At 34.4% G+C, this 16,446-nt stretch overlaps 1 protein-coding gene across 2 annotated transcripts in view; it reads right to left on the bottom strand.

The window, feature by feature from the left end:
• Positions 1 to 16,446, bottom strand: part of LOC134534118 (cytokine-like nuclear factor N-PAC) — a 107,137-nt gene that overhangs the window by 78,185 nt on the left and 12,506 nt on the right. The window contains exon 6 of one of the 2 annotated variants that reach the window (XM_063372192.1): positions 7,243 to 7,458. The exons of the other annotated variant lie outside the window; for it this stretch is intronic. Within the exon in view, the coding sequence (XP_063228262.1) occupies positions 7,243 to 7,458 (216 nt within the window). The remainder of the gene's footprint in view (positions 1 to 7,242; positions 7,459 to 16,446) is intronic. 2 annotated transcript variants of the gene reach the window in all.

Raw genomic sequence — 16,446 nt, 5'->3', positions numbered from 1 at the left:
GTTTCCTATCAGGCCTCTCCCAAATTTGTAGAGGATTCCATTCTTCAGGACATGGGATGTGATTTAAAACTGGCACTATGGCGAGATACACCCGCTGATTTGAAGTGGCATTGATCCCTTCCACTTCAGCAAATACATATTGCAATTCAGGATCCTTCAGCTGGTCTTTTCTATTGGGAAATTGGAGGTGGAAAGAGTAGGGTATTAGAGAATATAACTATTCAAGGTCAAAGGAAGTTTTTCTAATTAATAGTCACTAGTTAAGCAGTACAATATGAAGGCTCTGAAACATATATGTATGAATCAAGAATTTTTCAGATTTGAGTTGCCATACCAAATATTAATATGAATGTTTCTGAGGTGAAATGTTTAGCTAACTCAAAACTGCAAAATCTAAGAATTACACTACTATATTCCAGAAACCCTCAATGAAGGCTTGCAGCACTTTTCCAACTTATTTTCATCAAATACTGCTCTGTACATTGAAGAAAATATCTCCAAAAGGCATGTTCCAACCAACAGTAAGTGACATTCAAACTAATAACAATGATGAAACCAACACGTTTTATAGATTTCTGTGACCCCTCCCCCACCAATCCAGTTTCAAACATTTATTGGCATAATGGTGAAACCAACACATTTTACAGAGTTTTATCACCCCACCCCCACCAATCAACAAGTGCTGTAATGCTTGGCACACTGCATTTAAAATAACAAATCATGGATCCTCGTCTAATCACGCGGCCTTCCAATGCATGTCAAAATTAACCATGGCACAAGCAAATAACTTGTATTCATACACTGATCACAATAAACTGAAATGATTATAAATATAAATATTACATATGAAATAATAAAATATTCTTATAACAATTCATAAAAAATGATTAGATAGCACAATATTAAATAGTACACTCTAAATTAGAATTCAGAATTACCTACTTTCCTAATAACTGCAGTTACACAAAGCAATCTACTGTTTCAATATTTTTTTGGTCGATTTTAAAAGTATTCAAATTAGCACAAAAGTACTATATGTGCACACACAAAGAACAATTACAATTACTCATATACACACATATTTCAAAAATATATTCATTAAATTTACATGGGAAAAAATTTAGACATAATAAATAAAACTTGTACTGTTGCCTACCATGTAAAAAGAACCTTATGAAACACCATCAAAACATAACTTAAGTCCAAGTACTAAGCAAAACTTAAGTAGAAAAATTTCCAGTTACAAATTCCAAATAATAGGCAAGCAAAGAATATATGAAAATTAAAACTTAAAAATTATTTTTTACCTACATTTAGATCAAAATTGAATTTTGCTACTAGTGATTACATTGACGATGGTATTTTTCTTATTTAACTAGAATTACAAAGAATTTAATTCATGTTACAGACTACTTTGCAGAATTATTTTTTATGCATATAAATAAAAGGACATCACTACTGATTGGTAATGTCAGACAAGGAAGACATGCAAAAACCTTATTTTAATTCCTAAAAAAAAACACACCATTTTATCGAACAAAAACTACAAAGAGATAAACCAGATTATCAAGTTTTAAAAGCCTGAAAAGCACAATCTGTAAATTTTACAAACTTAGCATACTAAAAAAAATAAATTATTTTCATCATTGAGGAATTCCAAAAAGTGTTCTACTTAAGGAAAACAAATATTAAAAAAAAAAAAAAATCTATCTCACCCTGATAACCATTCAAATTAGAATTACACTACTATAAACCAAGACAAGGATGTTCGATGTCAGTATGTTAAGGCCAATTAGGGTGGAAAACAGTCTTGGCCCCAGCCGTAACGTACTGAGAAACATCCATGTCTTTTTGAAAATAGCAGTCTCTGGAGATCAAGTTGCAGCTAGTATCAAGTAAAAAGTAAGGCGGCAACAACAATCTGACCAATCGATAGAGAAAAACAGTCTCAGATAATGCTAATAAAAATAAAGCACAACATGGCGACGATCGCATCAAAGCACAGGCTAACCTTATAAACAGCATTTTCTCAGAAAACACTGTTTTCAGCTTATGCAGAGGAATGTCTATAGTGTTCAAAAACACAACATTTAGAATTATATACATTTTTTTACAGAAAAGCAGCATTTAAAAAAATCTAAATATCATCCGGGCAAAGCAAAAGGATAATAATTACAAGTGAGATTACAACCGAGCTCAGCGGAACACACACACACACACACACCAATCAACAACTAAAGCTTTTCTTTAGAAAATGGGCACCAATCCTGCTTATTAAGGCCAGACAACCAAATATCACTGCAGATGTAAAATCTAACATTTTAATTTATTGTGATTTAAAAATATCAGAATACAAAAATAAGTGAAACCTGTCTGCACCAAATGCTGAGAACTCATACGAAAATAACTATAGTGAAAAGTCAGTATTTCTAGCAACAATTGAGCCCCTTCTGCTCAGATATTTTTTGGGTGGATTCTGGATGTAGAACTTGGCTGCTAGGTCGCATTACTGCGCTGCCAGCGTTTTTAGATCACTCAGAATTTATTGTAACTGTCGGTTTTCATTTCAGTGCAGTGTTTCCACGTTTCTAGAAGGTTACATTTCACATTTGGTACTTCTGTTAAAACTATACTGGCTTCAAAGATCCAGCGAAATCACTAACCCAACATGGCAGTGGTCCCGAATGAGCCGGATTAAAGATGTTCCACTGGAATGACTGTAACAACTAAAGTAAAGTAAAAAAAAAAAATGAAGAAAGAGTTGGCTCAGGTAATTTTTCAACCTCCTCAAGACCTATCTAATTCTGACTTACAAGATTTTGCATCTGCAGCAACATAAGGCTTTCCTTAATAATGGACTCATTAATATAACATACTGTCAAGAATATATATTTGGGAACAATTCATCAATCTAGTAAAATGGATAAGAGAAAGTCATTTCATACATTGCACAATCATGAAAATATACAAACCTCAGGAATTATACTTTTATCCGGCCAAGCAGGTGAAAAATTAGTCAATTTGTCTTCTACAGTTTATCAGCATCAACTTAATAGAAAGTATTTCACTTTGAATTTCATAATAGAAAAAATTCAATTTATGAGACAAGCAATCTAGAACAGGATACTGGAAAATTCTTTAGTGCCTTAAAAAATCTGAGTGTGTGTATTAACTACAATAATCACAAAAATTAGTTAAGTAAGAGGGAAAGGAAAGAAAAATTTAACTCAAGCCAAATTTACAAACATAAGTGCACACACCCATTTACGTGCCTTCTTGCGCTGTATACAATTGCTAAGAAAAGAGGCATATAAAATAATTTTTTTTTATTTACTTCCTGACATTTTTTAATCATTCTGTAAAAGGGCTTTACGATATTCAAACTAGTTTCCTAGAAGCTACCGTTTAAACAATTGGTTAGGTTAGCTACATTTTTAATACTGTAAAATCATGTGAACTATTGTTTAATTTAATTTTACATTATTATGCATTACAAATTCATTGTGCTGACATCGTCCGGGGCTGCGTCCTAGCTCAATATGCCACCACCTCCCTAACCACCCTCCTTCCTTCCTCAGCATTTGAACCGACCGCCGACGTCACGGGTGTGTGTGTGCGTGTGAGAGAGCGCCACGGACTACAGGAAAAGGGCGCAGCAGAGTCAGTGCTTTGCTCCCGTGATTATTATTAAGTGTCATGTTTGTTGTTTTCTTTAAAAAAAAACCATTAAGTAATGTAGCTTTTAAAAACAGTATTCCCCCATCAATTTTGTTCCACCTAAATATTAGCTGGCCGCTTTAGACGCAGACTTGCCGAAGGCCATTTGGCAATATTATCTTTTACATTTAATATTTGATTAACTGAACTTTTATGTAATTGCAGTGCATGTAGCTTTACTTTTAAATGTGATGAGGTGTTGGTACATTTTATATATTTCTTAAATCGGCCACGGCACTGTCTAGTTGGAATAACGGTACTGTCCGTTTCGGCGCGCAGCGCCACTGTCTTGCTACCACGGCGGCCATTTTTCGCCCAGTCTCTTCTCATCACTGCCCGAGGTAGGACGTTTCCAGTACTCCGGGGACTTCAACTCTGCTTCCGCTGATCTGGTAATTCTGTGTTATTTTACATCCTAATCGCTTTCGTTCGTCCTCGGAGCCTACCTCGGGGGCTGACTGTTTAATTAAATATATTAACCCCGTTTGTGGGACTTTGAATAAACGTGAATCTTAAATCCCGGCCACGTGGTGGCTGGCCCTCATCTAAACTGATCGCGCCGCAAGGCTTTTGAACAGCTTTCTTTCGTGAGTAGATGTAACGTGTTGTGCGAGCCCCCTGTTCCTACAGGGGCTAATAAACCACAAAAGCTTCGAACTCGTGTTGTTCTTTTAATTGACCACGTGTGTACCCTCATCGGCGGACGTATGGGACGCCCTAAGAGCCCACTGCGTAAGCATAGCGTGCCCGACGCTGAGGTCAGGTTATTCTATAAGCAGCACGCGGGGGAAACGAGTCATGTCCTCACACGGGCGACGTCACGTCCCGAGTTAGGAGTCTCACCGGGTCCACGTGCCTCACCACGTGGTGGCGCCCATTAACACACCGCCTTAAAAGCCGTCTGAACAACCCCCGGCCGCATCAGTGCATTAAATATGTTTTATTAATGTAGCTGATATAACCCAACTGACCTTTCACTTTGCAAGAATCAGCACCATGTGCAAAAACCTAACCTCAGAAATATACAAAGAAATCAAACAATTTCAAGTACTACAAAATATGAAGAAACATTAAATAACTTACTTACACAATGACGCAACCAGTCACAACAACTTTCACAACCTAAACAACATATATCAGACAACTTAACAGTTATTAATTTAGTAAATGTTCTCAACTTGACTTAATAACTTCATTTTTAAAGTCAATTTTAAGCAAAATTCATTTTTACATAAAATTTAAATAAAGAATATCATCTTAATTTCAGTGAACTTAGGACACCAACATACTGACATGTTTAATATAACCATCTCTCCTACAGCTGGTATGATTGCTTTGTATCACTATAGCACAATTAATAAATATCAAATTTGTAACGACCCAAGCTACGGCCCTTTCCATTTGATACACAGGTTATTAACTATTTATTATGTTCTCTCATCACTTTCAGTACTGTGGTTAGGTTTCCTGGCATAATCCAAATAACAGCTTTTTATTCCTTTTAAGAAGTATTCATGTGTTTGCAATATGTTTTATGATTATAAATTACCTTGTTTCAAGATTTTATAAGTTGTTCTGATAATTTTTTGACTTTATAGTGAATAAGCTTCAAGGTGTTATTTAAACCTGTTTGTGTATTTATATTTTATGTGCCTTCACATATTTAAGTATTTCTTGTTGTTTTTGCTCTGTTTGTAAATTAGCGTGTTAACCTTTTTTTTTGTACTTTTGTTTTGGCCACGGTTATTTGTCTGAATGTGAGCAGGTGCTGTGGTTTGCCACTTGCGTAATAGTTAGAGATAGAGAGTTCGGTAGCCATAAGAAAGGACTCTAGAGAGGGTGCTGTTGCCATGCGCCAGTATTGGCTGGTATTTTTTCCAAGTATTTTTTTGATTGGTTAAAAATGATGTCACCAGACTTTGTGATTTTTCTTGTGATTTTCGCCGGAAAAGCCTCATTGCGAGGTTTCAGAAATTTGTATACTGCTATGTTTTTGTGAGGGCTGTGCTGTAAACCGTTGACTTGTTTGTTATAGTCGGTTTACGGACGATAGTTTAACGTGGCGTCATAACAAAACATTGATGAAATGATTGCATAGTTTTATGAATAAAATTGAATCATTTTTATTGAATTATCACTATTTTGTATGGATACAAAGAAGGAGTGAAATGAAATCTACAATTTAATTGATAAATTTACTTTTATTTGCACTCATTAATTCAAATATGTTTATTACTTTAATGAAGATTATTTTAAATACAACTTTTATACATGTTTTCTATTTAACTTATTCCAATCTGTGTTATTCTGTTAAGGATAGGACGATGATAGGAAAAGTAGGAAACGAATGGGAGTGTTTCAAGTTTAATGTGCCTCGAAAAAGTCAAATCGATGGTTGTTCCAATCGAGTGGAAGACAGATAGATGCGGCGCAAGCGTACAATGAGTGTAATGGGACACAGTGTAACGGGACAATGTGCATTACGGGACATGTTTTCGTGTGTGCGTGCAGCCGGCGTTCATCGGTTTATTAGACGTTGTCACGTCAAAAAATAGTTAATATCAGTTTGTCAGAGAGACGTTAAGTTTCTAATTGTCTACAGTAATATTTCTTTTGGAACTAACGTGATTTTTCAACGGCAAATGATTTATGCAAGTGTTTATGAATGTACACTTCCAGTTGGATATTTGAGCTAGACCAGGAGGTATGGGATAAGACACATTCAACATGGCAAAAATCATAGGACAGTAAAAAAAATATATATATTTTTTCCCCCATTTTCTTAACAATTACAGCACGTTGACTTCCAAGTCTGCGTACTAAAGCACACTTTAGCAATCAAGCAAACTTTAACTGTTAGTAAAGTGAGCATAACAACAATGTAAAAGATGTCCCTTAAAGCAGCATCAGCATTCCACCACTTCCCCACATATGCACATGCATATCCATACATACCTTATTGGGTTGTAAAATAGTATTGAACTATTGTGTTAAAAAAAAGTTTTATCAGTTGAAATGCTGCCAAAGGAATGTTACTAATTACAAAACTCATTAATAAACCAATAGATTTGAGTGTGTTTAATGCCAATGTTATCCCAAATTTTTAACTTTCACAATTGCATCCCTCAAACTAGGCCTATAGAAAATTGGAAAAACATGCTATTATGTACTTCCTACACTCAAGTATTAATACGTGCATTGCCACATCCAAATAAAGTACACCGCATTCAACTATTAAAAAAGACAACAAATGAAGAAAAACAAAAACCGAACACAAGCTACGAAGGCCAGTTGCCAGCATGCAACCAAGCCAACTGAACAGAAAAGCCATGCATGTTAGAAGCTTACCTTCAACAAAGCTCCAGAAGTGCTAAACTCACTGTGCCGAAACTCAATATACAACTTTTTTTCTGCTTTTGTACGGTTTCTGGAAGGCACAACTGCATTAACCAGACTCAAACTGTTAGTTCTGTTAGAATCATTTTCAACATTTTTATTAGAACAATGAGAATTTGATTCAACTACCGTTTTGCTACGTTGGACGGATGGATTCACTTTCTTGTTAGTTTTGGGTGGCCTATTTTTTGACAATGGAGGACGCTTCTTGGGTGACATCACCAATCTTTTTTTCCTTACTCCCTGCTTAGCAGGGTAATGTGTGTCTGCATTACCAGACATATCAATTCCTCTGGTTAACTTCACAGACCAACTAGGCTTTCTTGCTCCTCTTTCAAGTTGTTCCTGAATCGAAACACAAACATAGCTGTCTGAAAGATTTTCTTCATCTGATTGAAAAATTTATGACCTGCTGGTTTATTGTCATTAAAAATTTTTACTACAGGACTACCCCATTCCTTTCTTTTTAAAATGAGCATTTTCCCAAAACAAAATTATTTCCCTATAATTAACAGGAATTAAAAAGTATACAGTCAAAACATAAATATTAACTTCCCTAAGGTTAAGCTTTAAAATGATTTGTACTTAGACAGATCTACCCCTTATTACTCAAAAGAATAACTGCAATTATACATAATAATCTACTTAAATATTCTTGAAATTAAAGTTAATTTATAGAAACTAAAATGGCTTACCTGGAACTTAAACAAGAGTAGAAGAAAAATGGCTGTTGACTCTTTATACCAGCCCAGAGAATAAAAAACAAAAAAAACACACACTTTTAAAATATTCAACTGTTCTGAATATTTCCTCTTTGGCAAAGCACAAGTTTTCACTTTAATCATAAAAAACAGTATAATGTTTGCACCTTGTACTTTTAGTGTGTCTTATTTTTTTATCTTTTTACTATGATCCATTTTTTATTATTTTAAAATGTTATACAGCTGTGTATATTTTTATCAGTTAACTTCAAATAAAAAACATCCACCCATTGTCAATTACTCAATTGGTCAACATTTTTTTACACTCTTTCATTAAAAATAAAGCAATGAGTACTGATAAAAGAAAAAGAAGGAAATCAAGCAACAATCAAAAATCAATACAGTAATCAACAGTTGTGTGTATACAGTGCAAAAATAGTGCTGTGCAATTCATAGTCATCTTGTACAAGTTACTATTAAGGAATGGAATCTACAATTTTATGTTAACTAGTTTGTTCATGAATTGTCTAAGCCCTCAGAAGTTTACTTTTGTGATTAGTTGTAATTGGTTTATTTGCAGGGCATTCATCTACATACCTGACATGTATGTGTATTGTATACTAATATGATAGTAATGTTCTGCACTTTAAATAAGCATGTTATTTTTGTGGAATATAGAGTCTTGCATATAATGTAATGATGTATTCTACAAATTTATATTTTAAGACATGTAAATAGATACCCGACTTTATTAGTTTCAATCTCAAGTTGATAATTAGTACATGCAATAAATGCATATTCTTCAACTTGCGGTCTTACTCAAATCTTATGACTCAGAAATCCGAAGGAAGTCACCATCGGCAGATCAAATAAAATTTTATTTAATTCAACTTCAAAAGGTTCTGATAATAAATCATAATTAGAATATTTTTTTTGTCATTACATCATTATAGATTTTATGTCAACATATACTATGTCTTGTTACTTTTTCGAATAATTTACAGAAGCATTATTAATTCCTAATTACACTTTGCACATAATCACAAATACCTTGGCCCAATATTAACATTATCTTGTTAGGGTAAATTTCTAAATTAGCAGCCTTTTTTTGTAAAAAAAAAAAAAAATTCAAGAATGGTGTCCTAGAACACAACAGACTGATGTCAGCCAGGGCTACGGTCTTCTTAAGCCTGATGTGCCTCGCCCCTCTTCAGAACCTTCTTATCCCCAGCAACACCCTCTATGAGCTCGGAGGCATTTCATAGCTCGGCATGTCTATGTGTGCATGTGCTAGTCCACCCCGCAAGAGGAATGCTTAAGAGTCTCTGCCACGTATACCTACTATTATGTAACTAAATAACTGTCATTCTTCTTTATGTCTTTATTCTAATCCATCAAGTGTGTGTGTTTTCAGGGTAGTATGCATGGAAAGAGCAGAGCCTTGCGCAAACCTTCACAAAGCATCCTCACACAGGCTATTCACATTTGACTTAAGTAGTAAATATATATAAATGATAAGTTATACCAGACTAATAATCAATTTTAATATACTCTAAGTTCTCAAAACCAACAATTAAAAAAAAAAACTTCATAGGGGAACTTAAGCAATACATTATAAATATTATCATTAGAATTTATTGTTACAAGAAATGTTCCTTGCAGATTATCATATATTATACTTTCAATACTTTTACTCATACAAATAATATATAATTGTGTTTGTCCATTGTTTGTTTTGTCTTAAGTGGTTTGTAATTTTTTATATTTTATTTGTCGTTTTAAGTGTTATTGTTGTCTTGTCTGTTGTGCACATACACAAAACTCAATTTGAGTGTTAATGTGCATATAACAATGTATGTAAAAATAAATAAATAAAATACAAAATATTAATTCAGCATAAATACTGACAAATTACACAGGTCTGCAAAAAAAAAAAATTGAAATTTTTTTTTGTTAAATGGTTAATATTTGTTTTAATTGTCTTAAAAGTAATAGAAAATGGTATTCTTATGATATATACCACGTCAAATTTATTAGATTTAGATGATATAGTATTTGAATACGAAAAAGAACAAAACAAAAATTTAATAAAATGAACTAGAATCATTTTAGAATATTTTATAAAGTTTTATTGAGTCTATAGCTATTTAAATGCAACATAAAGGTATACATGAAAAAAACAATTAATAATGTTTTCTTTTTGAAAAAAAGCTGTGTTTTGTTGGTTTAGGTTTATATTTTTTATTTCATCTGTGTGTGTCATCCAGCAATAGTCCGCCATCATATTAACGTCCCAACGGCCTTGATATCTTCTTTCCATCTCTTTTATGTCCTGATAAAACCGTTCACATTGTTCTTCACTGTAGTCGCCTAGATTTTTTTGGGAAAAAATAATGTGATAAAAGCCACGCCAGGCATTTCGTTCCAAGGTTGGCATCACTTTTTCAAATTCTGTATCCCTAATCAGTTTCCTGATATCAGGTCCCGTAAATATTCCCTCTTTTAACTTCGCATCAGATAAGCTAGGGAAACATGAACAAAGATACTTTAAAGTATTTCCATCTTGGGGTATTGCCTTTACGAACTGTTTGATCAAACCAAGTTTGATGTGAAGTGGTGGAAGAAATATTTTTTCGGGATCCATCAAGCTCGGATTGATGACATTTTTTACTCCAACTTTCAATTCCATTCTAATTTTCCAATCAGTTTTTTTCCAATGTAAATTTCTTGCTCTACTGTTCCATTCACAAATATAACAGGGGAATTTTGTGTAGCCTTGCTGTTGACCAAGAAGCATGCATATGATTTTTAAGTCACTGCAAACTAACCATTTGTGATTGGTGTATTTTATTCCCTCCAAAACATTTTTCAAGTTTTCGTAAGTTTCTTTACGATAAACTGAATGAGCTACAGGTATTGATACAAATTTATTGCCGATATGCAAAAGGACAGCCTTTAAGCTTCTTTTTGAAGAATCTATAGTCGTTATTCTTGTGTATTGTATTCGATATTGAATTTTTGTATTAAACCGTCAATATCACAGCAAAATACTAAATTATCCTCTTTCTTAAAATACTCCACAAATTCTTGTTCTCGCAGCATCTAATAAATTGTTTTCTTTTAGTTGAGAACCGAGAAGTTCTGCAGCGTCCTTAGGTAATCCAAGATCCCATACCAAATAATTCAGTTCTTGCTGTTTTAAAGGTCGAAGGTCATTTGTAGGGTGAAGAATTTCACCACTGCTTTGCAGATGATCACTTTGTTCTGAGTTTTGTGATAAAGGCGTTTCGAAGCTGTTAGTGTTAGTAGGAACTGGTATGGGTAATTAGGGTCCATGTGGAACTGGCTTTGTTACAGATGAAACATCAGGATACACAATTTTGGCACTGTTTTTAGAATTATATGCTGTAACATTGGTCAAACAAAAATAACAATCATCTGTATGATTTTTTTGTTCCCGCCACAACACAGGATTACAGAATGACAATGATTTTGATTTACCATAAGTCCACTGTCTTAACACTTCAACACATAGCCGGCATACTGTATGCGGAACCCACTGTTTCTCTAACATAACCTCATTCCGAAGTAAGCATAATAAGCATTTTTTACAAAGTCTGTTATTTTTAATCTTTGCTTAACTATTGTATATTGTCCGCAAATATAGCAAAATACATTTGGATTGTTTTTGCAACTCCGAGGAGCCATAGTTACATATTCAGATTTAATAAAACAATCTTTTATTACACTTTTTTTTGCAGTGCACTATGATTAGTCATATACTACGTAAAACTTTTTTTTGATACTTTTTCTCACAGGGAAAGGCAGGTTAGTAACAATAGACTATAGGATGGTCGGTCATAGAGTATAGAAATATAGATCATGGAATCAATTTTGAAAAAAAAAAAAAAAAAAACAACACATCAATTTAACAAACTATTATATATTTATCTATACGCAAAAAGAATGTGACCTGATACGTTAAAACAAAGTTTATATTTGCAACATACAGACCAACATCTACATGTTTGTGATAAATTTATTTAAAAAACTTTTTCATCGCAAACCTGTGTTATCATTAAGAGATTTAAAGGTTTTGGTAAAGTTACTTGTTCCTTCACGTAATTGTTCGACACCTAACGGTAATTCCAAAGCTTCTGGTCGCCATGACACCCTGACCACTATCAGACTCTTTTAACCATCGCTCCTGGTAGGAAGCAGCCATCGCACCTCGAAGACTTCATCACTTGGTATTAACTGATCCTTTAACATCTGTTGACTTAATTAATACTTTAAACTTTTTTTCTGTTTCCCAGATGCCTACTCCAGGTGGCTGACTGATTGACATAATAATTTAAGTTCTTTTAGGACTTTTCAAACAAAATGACGCAACTTGTATTCTAGACCAGGTCACCTGGTGCCCTGTTCTATAACTAAGCCAGAGGAATTACCATTGGCATTTTTACAGTTAACAATGTAAGGAGTTAAGTTAATTGTTCAATTGAGTGTGTATCTGTGCAAATAAAACCCTCTTACCAGAAACACAAGTACTTTGTTTACAGACCACGTACACCCCTGTACAGAGACATACGCGATGGGATGCCTAAAGAACCCAACGGCGTTCATCGTTCTATTCAAGGCCATTCACCCCATGCACAGAGGTTATTCACCTACCCCAAGAGTAATTTAGTGCAATATGCATTTATTTCCAGTAGACTTGTATGAAATCTCGGTTGTGTTAATTATGTATTTATTGACGTGATAACGTCTTATAAATCGATGAATGCCGGCTGCACGCACGAAAAAGCATGACTCATTGTCACGTTCCGCCTGAGCCGAGCTTGCAAGAACAGGCCAACCACCGTCCGAAAAAATCTATAATAGTAAACAGGTTAAGGCTGGCTTTTTAAAAGCAGCCATTTAAAAAAGTTGATTTATTTGTCCAATATCATCATTTCAAATTAAAAATTTATTCACATTCATGTGATTTCAGTTTATTTCTATAACTAATTGTTCGTGATTATATTTAAACAAATTATTTAAATTAAATTTGTAAATTCTGTAAATAATATTTGAAAATTAAAAAGTATGCAATTTTTCATCAATGTTTTCTTATGACATTATCACGTAAAATTATCGTCCGTAAACCGACTCGACAGACACCCCCCCCCCCCCCCCCCCCTTTAAAAGGTAATTCTTGTATGAAGAAGGTATCGCCAACACAATTACATCAATCCAGTATCATTACTGCACTCTTTGCAAGAAAGCTTGAAAGCTTGATCCTGCAGCAGGAAGTCAGTTGTCTTCCAGTGCTCAGAGTGGCCAGACATGTTTACATACCGTGGGCACATTCAACGTTTGCCTAAACCCATCCAAATATGTTTGTCTGCTATCAGTTTGATTAAATCCTCTGTTTTGTTTGGTCCTGCAGCTGAACTCACCCGGGCTGCAAGATGGCTTAACCTAACAAACATGTCCAACAGAGATTTTCGCCATTTTTCACCTGTGTGTGAAGGCTGAAACGCAAATTGATTTTGTAGTAGGCTTTTTTGCTGCTCATTTCACATACACTCATCTGAGTTTGTGGGCTTGGTCATGTTCTAGTTTTGCCATATCTTAATTTCGAGCTACTGATCCGATCCGTGTTACACCCAATTCCCTGTTATCGGCTCTTCACCTTACCCCATTGTAATTATTTCATGAGCACTTAACAGAACCGTACATTAATCAAAAGAACATTAAATGATTTGGGTAAGAGTAAATGGAATTTTTGCACAAAGGTTTCCTCTTAACTTGCAAACTAGTTAAGATTTAACCATTCTTAGAACCTGTTGTTTAGATACAAAACATGCCCTATAATGAATAACAAAATTAAAAAGCATCTACAATGCATGGCTGAATAAAACTACAATTGTCAGAAAATACATATGACTGTAAGTCTGGATTTGCAGTACAGACACACTTATATTATGTGTGCACAGATGTGATATCCGTACAGTCATATCTGCGTCCAAGGCAAGCTGACCCACAGTTGTAACTAGCCCTTGAGACTTTGCAAATTGGACCTGGGTTCAGGTTGAAGCCTGAGCTGATCCCACACATTTTCTACTTGCGACAGATCAGCATATATTTCTAAAGAGAATACATAAACGCGACGCAGTCAGTTCATGGACACATCTCAGTACACGGACAGGTGTTGTCATGTTCGAACACTATGCTGAGCACTGTACCAGGATGCTGCCTCGTGAGGGCAATACACAAAGATGCAGGATATTTAGCTATGCCGCCAGGGATTCCTGAATCGCCACAAGAGGTTTTAAGCCATACCCTAAGGCTATGGCTCCCCGCACTATGTTGTACGCAGTAATGCCAACGTGTTGCTCCACTATGATGACTCTTCCTTTCTCGTAGGCACTGCCATACATGCACACAACGACCAACATTTCAAATGCAAATGCAAATGCAGGATCCAGTGCTGAAAATAGTGCGACACCGCTCATCTTCAGTCCGCGCCTCTTGGTTGCTCGACTACTTCTGATAGGGTTCTGATGTAACCAACCTCCAGGTGCACAGGATGATGTATAAAGTTCAGTAACAATGCCCTTGAAGTACAGCTATTGTGGGATTACACATTGCTTGGAAAAACAATATGGTGATCCTAACATGATTCACCAGTACCTTTTCATGACGTGTGAAGGTGCCCTCACGTAGCCACTGGTTACAAATGATTGGGTCACTTTGACGTCTGAACGTTCCGTAAGTCGCATGGAAAACTACACACTGCAGCCCTATCAAAAAGCTGGAAATGCTGGTACAGTATACTCTGATCTCTGATCTCTAACCTTCCCTCTTTGCGATGACCACCTGTTGCTCCGAAATAATAATATCACTAAGATTCTGGTTACACCATTCTAGATGCTGCATATCAATGCAGCTTTAATCATTAACACATTCACTGATGGTATGCACACGTACCAACTTGTCTCTTATTTAGACAATTTATTCTTAACATTTTTGGCAGTCATAGTATATTGGACATAAACTTCGATTTTTTTTTTTTAAATCATAGCTGTAAAAACCATAAGCTAAAACTGACAACTCAGACAACTCCTATCATCTTTAGAATTCATATAACAAATTAAAAAATAAAGAGTTATACTTATCAAGCTCTATATAAACAATAATCAACATATGTATGAATAGAAAATATAATGATATCCATTTCACATGGAGACACCTTAAAAATTTCTACACTTTTAACACTTTTTAGTATTAAGTAAAAGCAAATCAATCCCTGAAAAATTTAACAAAAGGTTTTGACTAAACAGTGGGCATCTAAGACCACTACTTTTATAGTGCACTTTATCATAAAAATAAAAAATTCAATACCAACCTATGATGCACATTATTGCTCTTTGGAGTTAAATGCTTAAATTAATCCCAAACTGGTACTCATGCAGCGTAATTCATGCAGCAAGCACAGGCAAGCAAACAACAGAAAGCTTTCAAACTAAACTGCATGTAATGTAAAACAGGAATAATCCCAGAACTGTCACTGGAACACCAACAGATGATTTTAACTTATGTTGTCATGTGGAGACATCAGCTAACCTTACAGTACGTTTCACAAAAATTTACAAATAGCACGCAACAAAGTAACCATGCACGAAAAAAATTTCACAGACAAAACAATTTCTACATTGACGTGGTGTAGTCCTTTTTCAGATGCACTTTCACTTAGTATGTCTGGTGAAGAAACAGATACAAATCAATACTACATCAATGAATGTAAATAAAGGTACTAACTAAATTTTGTATTAATTGTGTATAAGCTATAACCATATAAGCTTGATGCCTCAGCGACAGCTGCAACCGAGGACTACTTGTGCACAGTTAAGTCTGTTCAGGATAAGTCATTACAAAAATTTAGTGCCAAAATAGACTGCAATGTGACACTCAAAGTGAAAGTTATAAGCAGGTAATTACAAACATAAAAAAAAACTTTTTCAGTAGGTACCAGATTTCCACTTTCCTGCATTTTACTTGAATCTCTGCAGGCCACATAAAAAAAAAACCAATGAAAAGGGAAACCAAAAATTAAATAAACTCTGCACAGCATTGAAATAAGTAATGATTTCAGAGGGAAAAAAAAAAAAAAAAAAGCTACAACATGTATGCATAATACTTGGAGACAAAGAAGACACAATGAAAATATAATATAAAGTTCAATGACAAAAACAAATCTTTCATCTAAATATTTCACTCTAACTCTATCTTGAGAAAAGTTTTCAGGCCAACTTTATCAAGGCCCAAGCTTTATATGCATAATTAAATGTATAAAAGCCAAAATTTTGAAACCAAATTTAAGTGCTATCGCATGCTTTCCTGCATATTCTGAAATGCACTTTGTAATACATATACCTAGTTAAAACACTTATACAGTATAGACATGCAAATAAATAATGATAACTCTTTATTGTGCATTGTATGAATTTTATCTTTTACTGTAAAAATGAGTTAAGACTTTTTGGTGTTTTCTGAATGGATGAAAACTAATCAAAAATTCACAAACTCATTTTATTGAAATACCTGAATACTGATACATTTTAAAGAACATGGTGCAATAAGTTCT

The sequence above is a fragment of the Bacillus rossius genome, chromosome 7 (assembly GCF_032445375.1).
Source record: "Bacillus rossius redtenbacheri isolate Brsri chromosome 7, Brsri_v3, whole genome shotgun sequence".
In the NCBI taxonomy this organism is placed as follows: domain Eukaryota; kingdom Metazoa; phylum Arthropoda; class Insecta; order Phasmatodea; family Bacillidae; genus Bacillus; species Bacillus rossius.
The sequence above is the reverse complement of the archived record's forward strand: the minus strand, read 5'-3'. Positions and strand labels throughout refer to the sequence as shown.